Source organism: Lissotriton vulgaris, chromosome 7 (genome assembly GCF_964263255.1).
Source record: "Lissotriton vulgaris chromosome 7, aLisVul1.2, whole genome shotgun sequence".
NCBI classification, from domain to species: Eukaryota; Metazoa; Chordata; class Amphibia; order Caudata; family Salamandridae; genus Lissotriton; species Lissotriton vulgaris.
Genome location: NC_141695.1, coordinates 209,376,480 through 209,396,037, shown reverse-complemented (window position 1 = coordinate 209,396,037; position 19,558 = coordinate 209,376,480). Strand labels below are relative to the sequence as shown.

General features: G+C 43.3%; 1 protein-coding gene across 1 annotated transcript in view; it reads right to left on the bottom strand.

The window, feature by feature from the left end:
* LOC147701214 (synapse differentiation-inducing gene protein 1-like) overlaps positions 1 to 19,327 on the bottom strand; it is a 54,718-nt gene extending 35,391 nt beyond the window's left edge. The window contains exon 1 of the mRNA XM_086928599.1: positions 18,973 to 19,327. Coding sequence (XP_086784725.1) covers positions 18,973 to 19,254 — 282 coding nt within the window. The 5' untranslated portion in view covers positions 19,255 to 19,327. The remainder of the gene's footprint in view (positions 1 to 18,972) is intronic.
* Between the last annotated feature and the right edge of the window lie 231 nt (positions 19,328 to 19,558).

The window sequence follows — 19,558 nt, the reverse complement described above, 5'->3', positions numbered from 1 at the left end:
TACCATGGTGGTTGCCAATTAGGAAGGGAGAGGAAAGGAAGTTAGAGGTTGATCTTGCGATGCATTGTAAGGTGGAAAAGTATCAAACTCAGGTTAAGGATAAGGTCAATGTGGACAAGAAGATACAGAGTATTTTGGTAGATCAGTAAGTGTGAGTAAGGAAACTAGGCCTGGTGGAAAAGGGAGCACCTCGTTGGTCAGATCAGTTGAGGATTGCAAGTGTGTTGGAAGGCGCAATAAGACTTGGGAATTGAAGGGTGCGGAACTTACGCTATGTGAGGGGGCAAGTGTACATGGTGGTCAGGAGTGACATTTTCAGGAGGATGTGAGTGGATACTTGATGGGTGATGGGGCAGGGAATGAACACAATTTGAGGGTGAATGAGAGGCGTGAGAGTTAGAGTCTTGTGGTGGCAGGTGGTAGAGCTCAAATTGTTTCCTGAAGTGTTCGTACCATGGAGTGTGAGGGAGAGGAAATTACCAGGGCATCTTAAAGAGTTCATGATGGAATTGAGAAACTTAAGATGTCTAGTGATTCTAGGTACAGCGGTTTTGTTCAACCGTTGTAATGACCTATATATATATATATATATATACGAATGTATGTCTGTCTGTCTGTCTGTTTGTCCTTCATGCATTACTATACCATTCATCCGATCGGCATGAAACTTTGGGGAAGTTGTTGAGTACACTCCCGAGAAGGTTTCTGGCATAATTAGTTTTAAAATATCGGCCCCCTAGGGCCCTCATAATCTTTCAAATATTGATATACGCACCAGACAGAAAAACAAAAAATCGTATATCCACGAGCACTCGAATAAATAAACAGAATTAAAACGACACTTTGAAATGTTTTCCATATTAAAATGAATACGTTTGAATAAAAATGGCAATTGAATGTTATCATAACGAGTTTCCTTGAATTTCCTTTCTTCGGAGATCGCAGCAACGCACGACGGGTAAGCTAGTATATATATATATATATATATATATATATATATATATATATATATATATATATATATATATATATATATGTACAGAGGAGGGTGCTTCCATGGGACTTAGCAGTGAGCCTCCATCCATCGTTGAGGAACTTCGTTTTTAACCCCTTCCATGCTGGTGACGAGCTGGGCTCGTCATGGCGTAGCCTCCTCGCACGCTGATGACGAGCCCAGCTCGTCACGTAAAGTGCGGTTTAAAAAAACTCAGCACAGGAGCGGAATTGCGCTAGCGCGCATGCGGTTAAGGCTGGATCGGACCCTAAACCTAAGACCTCAGCCTCCAATAAAAGAGAAAGCTGGCAATCAAAATGGAATAGGAAAAGAAAAAGCACACAAAGTGGGCCAAACCAGTCAGCGCAAATAAAACTAACACATCAGAAAAAGGGAACCCACACAGTTCTAAAACATGAGGGTTTTTTTAACCAATCAGCATGCAGTATAAAGATCGCTCCTATATGTACAGGAGAAATGCCTCTGATGAAGTGGTACGTTGGCCACAGAAACGCGTCAGGCAGTACAACGAACTTGGAAGGCTGGGGCAGGCTGAACCGTGATGCCAAATGGCAGACGCACTGTTGAGTGCATCTTGAGAAGCTTCTGTGTTTGTTGGATAAAATTATGATATGGATGCCGTATTGAAGGGGAATTAAACGCTTTTCGACTCACTGATGAAGCCGTGAGGCGAACGCATCTGTTGGAGGGGTAGGGGTCTGTAATAAACACTTTGGAACTGGAGACCTGCGCTATTTCCTTTTTAACATCGGAATGGATGCTAATGTGTTTTGAATATATATATATATATATATATATATATATATACATATATATATATATATATATATATATATATATATATATATACATACAACGCTCCGATTTCTTCTGACACACTCAGAAAGAACTGACTGCACTCCATGCGTGGGAAATGAAAACGGATTTATTAAACCGTAAACAATATATATATATAGATATATATATATATATATATATATATATATATATATATATATATATATATATATATATATATATATATATATATATATATATATATATATATATATATATATATATATATTCGAAAAACGGCCTCTCTCCACACCAAAGAAACCGAAGGGACACACCAGGGGACCAGGAAGAACCACTTTAATTTCACACAGTAGGCATGACGCGTTTCGACAAAATGTCTTCTTCAGATGCCTATTACACTGCGAACTGTCACCGCCTCCTTTAAAGTCATCCATAAAGTCTCCATTGGTGGAAACCCAGCAAAGCAATTAGTTGTAGGAACGCCCTTTCGTAGTCTCCATCGGCAGACCACGGCTCCCAGAGTGCACCAATCAGGCCTCCAGGTAAGCTTTTCCATTATGCCCCATGAAAACTCATAGTGAGTGCTGGTGATTAATAAAGGAAGCGTGTGTGGTGCAGTTTTGAAAATAGCCCAGTGTCTCTGCAAATCACAAGGTCTTCTCCCCGGCCCCCATCGACGTCTCACCGCATTTGCTCAGGATGTTTGCAGGTTCGGGGACTCGACTACAGTGAGCAACGTCCTTCCGTTCAGTGACGGACCACAATTTGCAGCGAACTTCTGCAATACCTGGATGCGGGGGCCACAGCATACCGATCCCTCAGTGAAAATTTCGAATGCACAGCTGCGCAGTCAGTACCCATGTTGCCGTTGTCCTGTTTTAACAAGACGGGTCCCTTCAGCCCGCCCTGGGCAAGCGTGCAAAATGTTCGAAAAACGGCCTCTCTCCACACCAAAGAAACCGAAGGGACACACCAGGGGACCAGGAAGAACCACTTTAATTTCACACAGTAGGCATGACGCGTTTCGACAAAATGTCTTCTTCAGATGCCTATTACACTGCGAACTGTCACCGCCTCCTTTAAAGTCATCCATAAAGTCTCCATTGGTGGAAACCCAGCAAAGCAATTAGTTGTAGGAACGCCCTTTCGTAGTCTCCATCGGCAGACCACGGCTCCCAGAGTGCACCAATCCGGCCTCCAGGTAAGCTTTTCCATTATGCCCCATGAAAACTCATAGTGAGTGCTGGTGATTAATAAAGGAAGCGTGTGTGGTGCAATTCTCAAAATAGCCCAGTGTCTCTGCAAATCACAAGGTCTTCTCCCCGGCCCCCATCGACGTCTCACCGCATTTGCTCAGGATGGTTGCAGGTTCGGGGACTCGACTACAGTGAGCAACGTCCTTCCGTTCAGTGACGGACCACAATTTGCAGCGAACTTCTGCAATACCTGGATGCGGGGGCCACAGCATACCGATCCCTCAGTGAAAATTTCGACTGCACAGCTGCGCAGTCAGTACCCATGTTGCCGTTGTCCTGTTTTAACAAGACGGGTCCCTTCAGCACGCCCTGGGCAAGCGTGCAAAATGTTCGAAAAACGGCCTCTCTCCACACCAAAGAAACCGAAGGGACACACCAGGGGACCAGGAAGAACCACTTTAATTTCACACAGTAGGCATGACGCGTTTCGACAAAATGTCTTCTTCAGATGCCTATTACACTGCGAACTGTCACCGCCTCCTTTAAAGTCATCCAGAAAGTCTCCATTGGTGGAAACCCAGCAAAGCAATTAGTTGTAGGAACGCCCTTTCGTAGTCTCCATCGGCAGACCACGGCTCCCAGAGTGCACCAATCCGGCCTCCAGGTAAGCTTTTCCATTATGCCCCATGAAAACTCATAGTGAGTGCTGGTGATTAATAAAGGAAGCGTGTGTGGTGCAGTTTTGAAAATAGCCCAGTGTCTCTGCAAATCACAAGTTCTTCTCCCCGGCCCCCATCGACGTCTCACCGCATTTGCTCAGGATGTTTGCAGGTTCGGGGACTCGACTACAGAGAGCAACGTCCTTCCGTTCAGTGACGGACCACAATTTGCAGCGAACTTCTGCAATACCTGGATGCGGGGGCCACAGCATACCGATCCCTCAGTGAAAATTTCGACTCACAGCTGCGCAGTCAGTACCCATGTTGCCGTTGTCCTGTTTTAACAAGACGGGTCCCTTCAGCACGCCCTGGGCAAGCGTGCAAAATGTTCGAAAAACGGCCTCTCTCCACACCAAAGAAACCGAAGGGACACACCAGGGGACCAGGAAGAACCACTTTAATTTCACACAGTAGGCATGACGCGTATCGACAAAATGTCTTCTTCAGATGCCTATTACACTGCGAACTGTCACCGCCTCCTTTAAAGTCATCCATAAAGTCTCCATTGGTGGAAACCCAGCAAAGCAATTAGTTGTAGGAACGCCCTTTCGTAGTCTCCATCGGCAGACCACGGCTCCCAGAGTGCACCAATCCGGCCTCCAGGTAAGCTTTTCCATTATGCCCCATGAAAACTCATAGTGAGTGCTGGTGATTAATAAAGGAAGCGTGTGTGGTGCAGTTCTGAAAATAGCCCAGTGTCTCTGCAAATCACAAGGTCTTCTCCCCGGCCCCCATCGACGTCTCACCGCATTTGCTCAGGATGTTTGCAGGTTCGGGGACTCGACTACAGTGAGCAACGTCCTTCCGTTCAGTGACGGACCACAATTTGCAGCGAACTTCTGCAATACCTGGATGCGGGGGCCACAGCATACCGATCCCTCAGTGAAAATTTCGACTGCACAGCTACGCAGTCAGTACCCATGTTGCCGTTGTCCTGTTTTAACAAGACGGGTCCCTTCAGCACGCCCTGGGCAAGCGTGCAAAATGTTCGAAAAACGGCCTCTCTCCACACCAAAGAAACCGAAGGGACACACCAGGGGACCAGGAAGAACGACTTTAATTTCACACAGTAGGCAGGACGCGTTTCGACAAAATGTCTTCTTCAGATGCCTATTACACTGCGAACTGTCACCGCCTCCTTTAAAGTCATCCATAAAGTCTCCATTGGTGGAAACCCAGCAAAGCAATTAGTTGTAGGAATGCCCTTTCGTAGTCTCCATCGGCAGACCACGGCTCCCAGAGTGCACCAATCCGGCCTCCAGGTAAGCTTTTCCATTATGCCCCATGAAAACTCTTAGTGAGTGCTGGTGATTAATAAAGGAAGCGTGTGTGGTGCAGTTCTGAAAATAGCCCAGTGTCTCTGCAAATCACAAGGTCTTCTCCCCGGCCCCCATCGACGTCTTACCGCATTTGCTCAGGATGTTTGCAGGTTCGGGGACTCGACTACAGTGAGCAACGTCCTTCCGTTCAGTGACGGACCACAATTTGCAGCGAACTTCTGCAATACCTGGATGCGGGGCCACAGCATACCGATCCCTCAGTAAAAATTTCGACTGCACAGCTGCGCAGTCAGTACCCATGTTGCCGTTGTCCTGTTTTAACAAGACTGGTCCCTTCAGCATGCCCTGGGCAAGCGTGCAAAATGTTCAAAAAACGGCCTCTCTCCACACCAAAGAAACCGAAGGGACACACCAGGGGACCAGGAAGAACCACTTTAATTTCACACAGTAGGCATGACGCGTATCGACAAAATGTCTTCTTCAGATGCCTATTACACTGCGAACTGTCACCGCCTCCTTTAAAGTCATCCATAAAGTCTCCATTGGTGGAAACCCAGCAAAGCAATTAGTTGTAGGAACGCCCTTTCGTAGTCTCCATCGGCAGACCACGGCTCCCAGAGTGCACCAATCCGGCCTCCAGGTAAGCTTTTCCATTATGCCCCATGAAAACTCATAGTGAGTGCTGGTGATTAATAAAGGAAGCGTGTGTGGTGCAGTTCTGAAAGTAGCCCAGTGTCTCTGCAAATCACAAGGTCTTCTCCCCGGCCCCCATCGACGTCTCACCGCATTTGCTCAGGATGTTTGCAGGTTCGGGGACTCGACTACAGTGAGCAACGTCCTTCCGGTCAGTGAAGGACCACAATTTGCAGCGAACTTCTGCAATACCTGGATGCGGGGGCCACAGCATACCGATCCCTCAGTGAAAATTTCGACGGCACAGCTGCGCAGTCAGTACCCATGTTGCCGTTGTCCTGTTTTAACAAGACGGGTCCCTTCAGCACGCCCTGGGCAAGCGTGCAAAATGTTCGAAAAGCGGCCTCTCTCCACACCAAAGAAACCGAAGGGGCACACCAGGGGACCAGGAAGAACCACTTTAATTTCACACAGTAGGCATGACGCATTTCGACAAAATGTCTTCTTCAGATGCCTATTACACTGCGAACTGTCACCGCCTCCTTTAAAGTCATCCATAAAGTCTCCATTGGTGGAAACCCAGCAAAGCACTTAGTTGTAGGAACGCCCTTTCGTAGTCTCCATCGGCAGACCACGGCTCCCAGAGTGCACCAATCCGGCCTCCAGGTAAGCTTTTCCATTATGCCCCATGAAAACTCATAGTGAGTGCTGGTGATTAATAAAGGAAGCGTGTGTGGTGCAGTTCTGAAAATAGCCCAGTGTCTCTGCAAATCACAAGGTCTTCTCCCAGGCCCCCATCGACGTCTCACCGCATTTGCTCAGGATGTTTGCTGGTTCGGGGACTCGACTACAGTGAGCAACGTCCTTCCGTTCAGTGACGGACCACAATTTGCAGTGAACTTCTGCAATACCTGGATGCGGGGGCCACAGCATACCGATCCCTCAGTGAAAATTTCGACTGCACAGCTGCGCAGTCAGTACCCATGTTGCCGTTGTCCTGTTTTAACAAGACGGGTCCCTTCAGCACGCCCTGGGCAAGCGTGCAAAATGTTCGAAAAACGGCCTCTCTCCACACCAAAGAAACCGAAGGGACACACCAGGGGACCAGGAAGAACCACTTTAATTTCACACAGTAGGCATGACGCGTTTCGACAAAATGTCTTCTTCAGATGCCTATTACACTGCGAACTGTCACCGCCTCCTTTAAAGTCATCCATAAAGTCTCTATTGGTGGAAACCCAGCAAAGCAATTAGTTGTAGGAACGCCCTTTCGTAGTCTCCATCGGCAGACCACAGCTCCCAGAGTGCACCAATCCGGCCTCCAGGTAAGCTTTTCCATTATGCCCCATGAAAACTCATAGTGAGTGCTGGTGATTAATAAAGGAAGCATGTGTGGTGCAGTTCTGAAAATAGCCCAGTGTCGCTGCAAATCACAAGGTCTTCTCCCCGGCCCCCATCGACGTCTCACCGCATTTGCTCAGGATGTTTGCAGGTTCGGGGACTCGACTACAGTGAGCAATATATATATATATATTCAATTAAAAAAACATAGGTTTTAGGGGTGTTATAGTTAGTTGGACATTTCACTCGTACAAAACCATTAAAATTACCCCGTTATAGTTAGTTGTAATAACTATAACTATAACTTGTGCGCCCGCAATCCACTGCGGATGATGTCACATGTTACATCATTCATGACACTGTAACTGATGACATCATCCAGTGAATGTGGTTTGGTTCGATATTTAAATAAGTATTATATATATACATTACATTACAAATATACTTTCTCAGAATGAATTACTTTAGTTTAAATACTTTTCAAATAGGCAATAGACTTTTAAGTACAGTAGTTACAGTTGTTGTAATGCACAAAACAATTTCATACACAATGCAACATTGAGCTCAATGTGAATTTCTAGTTAAATGCAATTAGTTCCTTTTTGGATTACTTTTCAAACCACAAGACTAGATCCTAGATTCAGGCCTGGGATATCTCCTGTAAACAGTTGAGTAAAAACGTTTTGGTTACAGTAATGATTTTTAAGGAATATTATTGTATTTTAAAAGTTGACACAAAACATTTTTCACATAGAACCACCAATGTTATCCTATGGGAGGAAATTCATTTATCAGGTAAGTAGTGTTAATGTTACTTTTTCTTACTCAGTGGTGGATCCTGGATCCAGCACGGCTGCATCTCTTGTAAACAGTCGAAAGAATACGTTTAAGTCATACAGGCAATTTTTAAGGAATATTTTTAGTATGTTAACACCTTGGCTGCTAAGGGTTTTCCCGCTGGGTGCTGCAGATCCTCATTCCCCATTGTTCATGACAAGGTCAGCTCGTCATAAGCACAGCGCAGGTAACACCCATGACGAGCTGACCTTGTCATTAGCATGGAAGGGGTTAAAATAGACACTTAGAAACTTTTCTGCTGAAAACCACACAATGGGTTCCTATGGAAGGAAATACAAGCTACTGGTAATTACGCATAGAATTACTTTTCAGGGTCAGTGCTGGGCTAAAAGGTGCAGCACTGAGTTCTCTCCTGATAACAGGTGAGTAAATCGGAATTCGTAGTTCGACTGATTTTAGAGGAATATTTGTACAATGGTGAAGGAAGGGGGCAGGGCCTGCGGTGACATGTGTGCAGACACACCCTATGGCGCGTTTTAAGTTGGAGAATGAATTCCTCTTCAATGTTGTGGTTCCCTGGGGGCCAAAAAGCCCACCAGGTACCTCCAGTATGCGCCAGGGAGCTGCATTGCAGAGAAGTATTCAGAGGCCACGCCCTTTTTACAACACTCTGCAACACAGCTCTGTGGAGCTTACTGGAGGTACCTGGTGGGCTAGTTGACTCCTAGGGGACCTCTGGATTGAAGAGGAATTAATTTCCCAACTTAAAACACGCCACAGGGCGTGCATTCACACATATCACCTTACGCCCCGCCCCCTACCTTCACCACTGTGCAAACGCGCCCCATGGTTTTTTCTATGCATATACCATGTGACTTATACCTTTAAAGTGCTAGTCCAAAACAGTGAATTTTAAACAATAGTGCAATGATTGTCTTCCTGTACATAGTTTTCTTTTTGTAATGATGGTTACAAAACAAAATTGATGCTTAAATGCTTTTAGATTCCAACTAAAACTGCTATACAATATACATAAAATTATATATATATATACATATGTGTATCTCGAGTTTTATTGATTTTTGTTTCAGACATGGAAATCATCATAGTCTGTATATATGCAGTTAGTGTCAATTATGGTTGTCTCCTCATCCGCCCAAAATGTAATAAATTAAGCATTTTTCATACTAATATATACAATCAAATGTACTGGGACTTTTTGTAAAAAAGATCATTGTTGTATATATTAAAATGTGATTTTAATGTGAACTGTGTAAAACCCAGTGTAAAATTTGAAAATGTAAAAATTTGAGGCAGGGAGCAGCTGCTCTGTTGATATTCTCGTTCAAATACTGTTTTACAGATCTAAAGGGAGAAAGAAAGAAAAGAAAAGAAAAGAGAAAAGCCTGTAAAATATAGGCTTACTACTCTTCAACAAATATTTCGAATTTCTATATATACATAAAAATGTTCATCTTGTTCATTTAATAAAGTGCTGGACAAATTTAATGAGCTTATATATGGTAGAACCGGGGATATAGTCTAGGACTATGTGAGCATATGTAAACTGTGCGACAATAAATATACAATTTGTATATATATATCTATATATATATATATATATATATATATATATATATATATATATATCTCACTAAAAGTTAGTTGAATAAATACATAATTATCAATATAAATATACATATATATATACACTCCAAAATTAAATATATAAAATTCAACACCTGTACATACGCCACAGTCACCTTTCTATTTAACCAAGGTTCATGATTTGATCTTATCACTCGGATATATATTCCCATTATGGACAAACTTATGTTTCAAGGCTAGACCATAATTCCTCTGTGGCATTCAAGCGTCCCGGGTGCTTGATGTCTAAATTCAGAATGTACTGCATCTCCAATTTTCGAAGGGCCTTTGTTCGGTCCTCTCCCCTCTTTGATATGGGGACTGAATCTAATAGCTAGTAACGTAGCTCCTTCGGATCCCCATTGTGTATTTCATTAAAGTGGCGTGCCACCGGATATGAAAGGTCGTTGTTTTTAATCGCTCTTATGTGCTGTAACACTCTTTTATGGCCTTGTAGTACAGTGCTCCCAACATATTTCAATTTACAGGGACACACTAGTACATAGATTACATGTTCTGTTTTACAATGTAGTGCCTTGTCGATAACGATCTCTCTTTCACTAAAGGGCGTTTTATATTTAGTTATCAATACCCCGTACTGGCACGTTTTACAGGTCTTACATTTGATGAAGCCAGTATGTTGTGACAGCCATTTATTCTTGGTCAGGGGTCCACAAGGATAATTTTTAACCAGAGTGTCTTTCATAGATTTTCCATGGCGGTATGTTATTGCCGGGTGTTGGGGAACTGTTTTGACTATGATGAGATCCTGTTTTAATTATCTTTCGGACAGCACCTTCTGGTTTGTTAAACCTTAAAATGAATCTAAAATTGTCATCTGACTTACTCTTGGTTACATCACTCTGTTTTGATGTTACTAATTCCTCTCTAGTAACTGCGTTGCTTTTTGAGAGGGCCTTATCTAGAAACTTTTTGCTATAGCCTCTCTGTTGAAATCTCTTTAAGCACAGTTCTTGGGCCAATAGTAAATTCTGTTCATTGCTGCATATGCGTTTTAATCGCAATAGCTCCCCACAGGGGATAGTCTGGATCAGGTGCCCAGGATGGGCACTTCTAGCATGTAGAACAGTATTACGCGCAGTGGGCTTTCGATGTATGCGGGTCTCTAGTTTGCCCTGTTCAATGAAAATTTCCATGTCCAGAAAACTGACCTCCTTTTCACTGATTCAGGCACAGAAATTTAGATTGAAATCATTTGTATTGATATTTTCAATGAATTCTTCTGCCTCATTCTTAGAGCTTTGCAAAATCAAGAAGAGATCGTCAATAAATCTCCACCAGGCCCTAACATGTTGGACCACAGTGTCCTTGTGTTTCACCATGAGAACCAGCTCCTCCCACCAGCCCATATGCAGACAAGCATAACTGGGGGAGAAGCTGGCTCCCATCATGGCAACCCCTCTTGCCTGTTGGTAGTAGTTATTCAGAAAAACAAAGATGTTGTTAGTTAGATAACTCTCTATCATGCTTAACAACATATTTGTATGTTCATTGTGTTCGGGCCCCCTACGTGCCAGATAGTATCTTATGGCTTTAAGGCCATCCTTGTGCCTGATTGATGTATATAGGGATGTCACATCAAGAGTAATTAACAAAAAATCTTCACACCATTTAAAATCAAACATTTTTTGTATAAAATCCCCGGTATCACGGATGTATGACTTCAAAGATTGAACATGGGGCTTAAGAAAAAAGTCTATATACACTGAAGTTCGTTCGAAAATGCTATTTCCAGCTGAAATTATTGGCCTACCTGGAGGATTAATTGCATCCTTGTGTATCTTCGGGATGAAGTATAAAATAGGTGTCACAGGATTATTATTTTTCAAGTATATAAATGTATATACAGAGGCGGGTGCTTCCATGGGACTTAGCAGTGAGACTCCATCCATTGTTGAGGAACTACAATTTTTAAGGCTGGATTCGACCCTAAACCTAAGAACTCAGCCTCCAAGAAAAGAGAAAGCTGGCAATCAAAAAGGAAAAGAAAAAGCCCATATAGTGGGCCAAACCAGTCAGCGCAAATAAAACTAACATATCAGAAAAAGTGAACCCGGACAGTTCTAAAACAGTATTAACCTATCAAATATAGAATTATCTAATAAAGAAAGATACATTTTATCACTCGGCCTTTCCTATTGTACACCAATGAACTTTAACTATGTTCAAACGAAAATTCATTTGTTTAAGTTTGTGAGGAAATTAAAACTCCAGAAATACTTTCACTCCTATTCGACAGAACCCATTGCCAGTAATAAGGATATTCCCCCATTAGGGAATTTGTCATTGTCTGATTTGGAATTGCTCCAGGAAGTGAAACAACTTCAGAGAGAAGGAGAAATTACCAGCACACAATTCAGTAAAAGTTTAGGAGTGGACCTCTGCTATAAAGTGGCAGCAAAATTTAGACCCAAGTCTGTGTTCATATCAATGATGTCGAAAAATGATCTTGATATGATTTCGGAACTAGTGACAACGGAACTGAAAAGACTGGAGGCAGAATCTAGCAAAAGATTCAGACTAGAAAGTGTTGGGGTAACACGTGAAGATAAGGCAGTAATGGACAGGATAAGAAAAAGGAATGATGATGTAGTGTGCCTTTCGGACAAGGTGGGAAACATAGTGTTGTGGCCACTGTCAATTTATAAAACAGAAGTGGATATGCAACTCAATAATAATCTTTGTTATAGTAGAATGCCACCAAACAGCTTTAATGTGATGAAAGATAGTTCCATAATGATCTTTCTAGATAGCGTGGGATGGGTTTACTAACAAGTGATGTGTTTACATTTTTTAGAGTAGAACATCCTATCATCCTGATCATGTATTTGATCCCCAAAGTCCACAAAAATGCTACCAACCCCCCAGGAAGATCTATATTATCAGTGATAGGGAGGGTTACTTGAGACAACATTCAAATATATAGAACATTTTTTGCAAGAACATGTAGAGAGTTTACCGTCATTTATGCTAGATACCAGTGATTTTCTCAAAAAAGTGTATGATATCACGTGATGACAGCTATGTCTTTATGACTTTAGACGTAATTTCTCTGTACACTAGTATCAGACATGAGCAATGATTGAGGGCAATAAACTATTTTTGCAAGACCAATCAACGTACAACAGCACACCTAAATGGTGCTGCAGATTATGTAGTGGTGCTGGGAAAACAACTTTTACTTGTTTGACAAACAGCTATTCAAAGAAATACAAGGTACAGCTATGGGCATGTGCTTCGCCGCCAGCTATGCAAATCTGCATATGGGCTCGTGGGAGGAGCAGGTGCTCGCAACGGAGTATGCTGTCCAATAGACAGACAACATAGTCCTCTGGGCCCGTTTCATAGATGATCTTTTTGTTTTATGGAAGGGCTCATTGGAATCTGCTAGGGAATTCAGTAGCCATATAGACTCCAATGACCTTAATCCAGCCTTTAAATGTAAGAGCAGTAAAATTGAAGTAGAGTTCCTAGATCTTAAGGTTTTGTTTTACAAGACAACAAGATACAAACTAAAACATTTAGACAGGAGACTGCTGGAAATTCAATCCTTCATGCAGAGAGTGTCAGGATTTCATCTCTTCCCGCCAACCTAACTGTTAGAACTACATTTCCCAGAATGCCTGCTAGCTCATGTGGATATAGAGGGCTAGAAGTTGCGTGTAATACTGTGTTCTAATTACTCTATCTCCTCTTGGCCGAAGGGAGGTTGCCGACTTGAAGTTCCTGGTGACTCTGATTTCCCGACGTTCCTGTGAGTACTTTGAGGATTACGGAACGGAATACGGCGGTAGCACGGCGAGTGCTTTCACCGCTTATTACCGTGTCTGCTTTTGCATTGTATTTATTTTCCTGCTACAAGGAGCGGAATACGGCGGTTGCACAGCGGGTGCTTCTCCGCGTATTACCGTGTCCATTTTGCTTCTCTTATGTTAATCCTGAATGGAGCGAAATACGGCAGAAGCACGGCGGGTGCCTTCTCCGCGTATTACCGTGTCCGTAGCGTTTTGGTGGTGATTTAAGTTTGTTTGTTTTCTTTTCCTCATTGGTAGGATTGATTCCCTCAAGACAACGGAGTATAGTGGTGGGCTCACTACATACTTCCGGGTGGCTGATATATTTTAGCGTTGTGCCTCATTACACCAGATTATAGCATTATAGCGGTAGGATTACTGCATAAAACTGGTGTTCCTCTGGATTGTAAAGTGGATATCTCCTTAAATACCCCGGAGTACAGCAGTGGTCTCAACTGCGTTCTACCGGTTCAGTTTGCATGATTTATTCAGTACCCTATGACAACAATAGGATACAACAATAAACTTTCTCTACTTTGGATAGGACAAGTGGTTCTGTTTCCCAGTACATTTAGCCGTGATTTTAGGGGCTATTATTTTTCATTTCTTTTGACTTTTGTTTGATTCCTTCTGGGCCTGGAAACAGATTTATTTTGAGTACGTGGTTCATTGACCTGGAAGGTAGTTTAGGAATTGAGGGGAATGTGTGTCTTGAGAATAACCCTTTGAGTGTGTCATTACAAGTTGTGTATTATAAGAGCTATAGAGATCCCTGTTCTTACTCTTCAGCTGGTATACACTCAGGTATTAACGTGCTATCCTTCAGTGAGACTTACATGAGAGTAGATTGGTTTTATTGGTGTTAATGTATATGTTTTGTTGTTTCAGAACCGATGTCCTTGCAGTCCCTTCCCTTTCCTATCCCTCACTTGATAATTCGAAGGCCCTGTTGATATTTTCTTATCAGGGTCTTGGTGATATCAGGAGGTGGAACATATATACTTCAGCGACTGGATCCAGCGGAACAGGGCCTGACAGAGAGCTTTCACCCATTAACATTGAGGCATTGCATTCCCTATGCTGAAAGTCTCCGCATGAAGCGTAATTGCAGTGCTGAGCAGTCTTTGAAACAGGTTCACGGGGAAGTAGAACTGAGGTTTTGAGCCAGGGGATTTGATCAGACCCTTTTGGACTGCTCAATAGCAAAAGTAAAGACTAAATCTGGAGAATCACTCCTGTTTAGAGAAAAAAACAAAGAGGCCAGTAGTCGGCGTGAAGTGAGGATGATTACAGGCTGCAATGGGTACCACCAGAATGTGAGAAAGATCTTAAGGTCACATTGGAGCTTAATATGAAGCGATCTAATCATAGGGAGATCAGTGTATAAGAACCTACTCCTCTCTTATAGGCTGGCCAAATCCATGCGGGGAGAACTGTGTGTCAGTATTCCTGAAATTGTTAAGTCTGAGACTTGGCTTACTATCAATGCAGGGTTCAGAAAATGTAACAGATGCAAGGCATGTGCAATAGGCCAGAACACAACTTAGTTTTCCAGTCCACTTTACAATTCCCCATTTAGCATCTGTCACTCTTACAATTGCAGGAGTGATTTTGTGGTGTATATCTTACTGTGTTCATGCCCCAAGATGTATGTAGGCAGCTCTATACATGTGGCCCATGTAATGATTTAACAGCATTTACGTGCCATAGCTAAGGTGGACAAAACCTACCCAGTTACCTGTCATATACATGAAAAACATAGTCTATTATGTTATAGACTCAGTCTCGAATAATGTGAGGGGTGGCAATAGAGAACACATACTCCATAAACTGGAGTAACACTATATCATTATGCTGAATAGCAAAAATACCATATGGTCTGAATTCGGATGAAAAATTATAAATATATATTTGTAATTTTGCTTGATAAGATCAGTATGAAGCAGTTCCCGTTCTCTCTTAGCCTAGAATAAGTGTTATATGCCGTAGCTACAGAGGTGTTGATCTGTAGATTTCTATGTTTTTCATTACAAATTAGTTTAGGTATCACAGTAGGCACTCCTTTTTTCTTCATTGTTATTTTTCCAAGTTTACTAATGTCAAGTGTGTCACTCATGAGAGGAATCCGAGGAAGGGCAAAATGGGTGTTCTGATAATTTCTTATTATGATAAGATGCTATTCGTCTACCTCAAAGGATCTTGACATGTTCTTAATTCGAATTTGTCCTTATCGCACATTGTTAATGTGGCCCAATGGGGCTTGATGAAAACAATCAATGTCTAATGAGGAAGCAATCATTTCTTGCACTGTGGACAATGGTCATGGTTGATGGGGTGCAGAGTATTATACACCTATCTATTTAGCTAATTTGCTCTACAAGGACTACTTAGTTATAATGAATTTGAGGTATGGGAGGCATAATGTATTTTGAAATTAATTGGTTTCACCCAGTCTGCCAATAAAGCTCACACAGACTCTGGATGACACATTGTGTGCATTGTACTATGAATACTGAAATGTATAGAATTATGCTTTACACAATAGTTGATGGCCGTATATTTGACATGTGATAAGATATATTGCCAGGTGAGATAAGTTATATTGAGTACAACAAATAAGCTAATGGCGGCATTTGTTATCTACACCTGTTAGAAGTGTGGTATGAAGCGCTACATGAAAAGGAAACATGGTAGGCAGTGACAGCAGATTAAACTTTAACAGTGTTTATGAAGTTGGAATCTGTGAGATCATACTCCATATATTTATGAAGGCTAGGCTTGAGGCAGATTTCCTGATCCAAGTCAGTACACCTACAGTAACAGCTGCTCAGCCTTTATTGGATCTCACAATGTATGTGAATGTCTAAACAGGGCAAACATTGTAAAGGAGCAAGAGGACCAGGAGAGGGCACACCTCCTCCAAAGGGAACACTGGGTCCTCCTCCATGGTAGAGAGGGTCTGTACCAAGCAGATCTGTTCTGGCCTCCAGCCAGTGTGTTGCTGTCATTTCTAGACTTGGCAAAAGAACCTCAATTCTGCCCTGCAGCATCCATTACGGATTCAGCCATGAGAGAGCCCAGAGCCCACTGTAATCCATTTAAAACTCCTTCTAGAGAAGTGCTGAGTCCCCCCCACGAGTTCTCTGGGGGTACATGAACTTTTCCAGGTTGGAGTCTAGCCTAAGAGCCAATAATCTGATCACTACGCATAGGTGATGTTTTACAGATTATCTATAAAAAATGGAAACTCCTGTTAATCCGCAGAACATTCGACACGGTGTCGCATAAAGTTCTTCTCGGCCGCTTGAGGGCGGTGGGAGTAAAAGGGACCGCCCTGGCATGGCTTGAAAGCTTTCTTGCGGACAGGCAACAAGGTGTCAAATTAGGCTCCCACAAATCTATCTGTAGGAAGCTCACCAAGGGAGTGCCACAAGGCTCATGTCTAAGCCCCACGCTGTTTAACGTGTACGTGGCCCCCTTGGCGGACATCATAAGATCTTACGGGTTCTCCCCAATCTCCTACGCTGATGACACCCAGTTGTTGTTTCCCTTCCAAACTATCACACCTGCAGTCATGCAATCTTTTCAAAATGGTATGAGAGCTGTGGCAGGTTGGATGGCCCAGAACTTCCTCCAATGCAATGTGACCAAAACCGAAGTCATGTTGTTTGGAGGGACCACCCTGCTTTGGTCCCCCGACTGGTGGCCACTTGAGCTAGGACCTGTCCCCGTGCCAAAACAGACCATCAAAAATCTGGGAGTGCGCCTTGACCAAGCATTGATACTAAAAGATCATGTCAATCAAGTCACAGGAACTTGTTTCCGAGTAATCCGACTTCTACGACGCATTTTCCCCTTCCTGCCCGACATCCACAGGAAGACGTTGGTACAAGCACTGGTCATCGGACGGATAGATTATTGTAATGGACTACTCATCTCTGCCAATCAAGAACAACTGTGCAGATTGCAGGTGGTGCAAAACACTGAATGCCCTCCCCCGTACTCCCTCACGCCCACTCCTCTCTCATCTTCACTGGCTCCCAGTGAGACAACGAGTCAACTTTAAATTATGCTGTATAATGCATAAGTGTATCTATGGGTCTGGCCCCAAATACCTAAAAGACATAATTGTCCCTTACTCTCCTGGACGCGCCTTGCGCTCCAGCAACACCATGTTGATGCAGGTGCCCAGAGTGACGAGAGCAAGACAGGGAGGACGGGCCCCATGCTATGGAACTCTCTGCCTCCTCAGCTGAGACAAATCCCTAATCTCCTCTCTTTCAGAAAGAAATTAAAAACATACCTTTTCACCCAAGACTAATCCCCTCTAGCTCTCCTACACTGTCATGCCCTAGTATGTTTCTTATCCCCTACAGAAGCTACGCGCGGAGATACCCCTTCGGGGCTGATTCAGGCGCGAAATAAGAATATAAATAAATAAATAAATAAATAAAACATTAAAGTGAAGCAAAAACGTATGGAAATGTGTCTCCCAATGCAAAGCTAATGATATCTATATAACCATTCTCTGGGTGTTTTATCTAAACTAATTTAGTTACTGCTGCAAGAGCTGGAACTAATGAGTCAAGCTGTTGGGTCTAAGCATTGGATAAACTGCCCAGCTGATAATGTTTTCTCAAAACCCACTGCACCAAGTACACAGCATACACATTAACAGGACCCTATTTGCACCAATGTGAAACCACGAAATAGCAAATAATAAAGCTGCAGCATTTGCTAGGCTGTGGTCCAAAGTTCTCTACTAATGCTCCTCGATCTTCTTCAAATCCAACTTGTCGCTTGGATTCACCCTGTACGCCAACCTCATCTTCAAGGAACACATTACCAAAAAAAAGACCACCTGATACCAGCTCTCGCTTCAAAAGTAAAATGGTTTCTAATAGAAAGCAATTTCAAAATTACTATTCAGGCCATTCTCTTGCATCTGGATGGTGGTAACACCCTGCTCCTTGGCCTTCCATAGTCTTCACTGGCATCCCTTAAAGGCAGCTTAAAAGCCACAGCACATCAGATTCAGCGTCTGAAGAAATATAACCACAACTCCCCCATCTTGATGGAAGCCTGCAGGCTTCCTTGCCAACCCGCACAATCTTCAAAACCAACTGCATAAATAACAAAGCCATTACCACTTATCTTGCAGACAAGCTCACCATCTCTGGTGGTTCTGGGCACACCCACAGCCAGGACATCATTAAACTGCAGACTACGACGTGTAAAAACTAATAAAGAAGACAGAAGGCTGTTTCCATCTATTCACCCAGAATCTGGAACATCACTGTATCCATTAGGACCACTCCTTTCTCTAACTTAGGAAAGTGTTCAAGACTCAGCTCTTCACATCTCAAGTCACTAACCATCTACAGACCCAGCACTCTAGTTCTTATATACTTATTTGGTGCAACTAACGATAATTGCCAAAGTCAATAGGTTTGTCTTGCTTCATTATATGTTTTTGCTCCTATGTGATATGTCTGGATGTGATAACAGAAAACTCACAGAAGGCGCCATCATATTGAACAGGTGACACTCTGTGTGAAGCACAGAGTTTTAGTTTGGAAGTTTTAAAACACACCCTTAATTACATATGAATAGCCTCTTGGAAGTGCTCCTAGTTATGCTTCTGTTTGCCCACGCCCCTTTTAAGGACTTCAACCCCAACTTTTTCATCCCATTAAAAGGACTGGAAGATATCATTGTTTGCACACTCACTTTAATGGAGTAGATAAGAGCCCCGATTCCGATGGGCAGGCAGCAGCAGAGCATAGTGAATATCGAGTAACCCAGGTAGTCCGTCTCGTAGGCACGCGCCGGGGCCACAATCACCATTGGCTGAGTCGTCACCACTGCGCTGTGCCCGTAGGGGTAACTTGAGTTGTAGGGTGGGCTGGTATACCCCGCATTGACACCAGGCATGGGTCCAGCTCCATACACTGGGGGATATCCAGGGTTGAATGAAGGGGGGGTCTCCTTGGAAGGATCGGAGGCGCTCATGTTGACATTGGTGTGCTCCCCTCTCAGCCTGGGTTTCCTGGCTCATATGCCGGCCTCTTCTTCTAGCTCTCTGTATACCGTCCCTCGTGTCAGAGTCCCCGTCCGAGACTGTGGGAGTCTTTATATAGAATCAATGCTGAAAAACTCCTGTGTATTTTGAAAATGCACCCCCCCCCCCCACTCTTCCATACCTCATTGCAACACAAGGTTGAAGTGTGTATTGTAAAAGGGCGTGCTGGGATAGTTTGTCTCGCACACTGTGGTTAGGACGGAGCCCTGCCAAACCCAGGGTGCGGGATTCCTG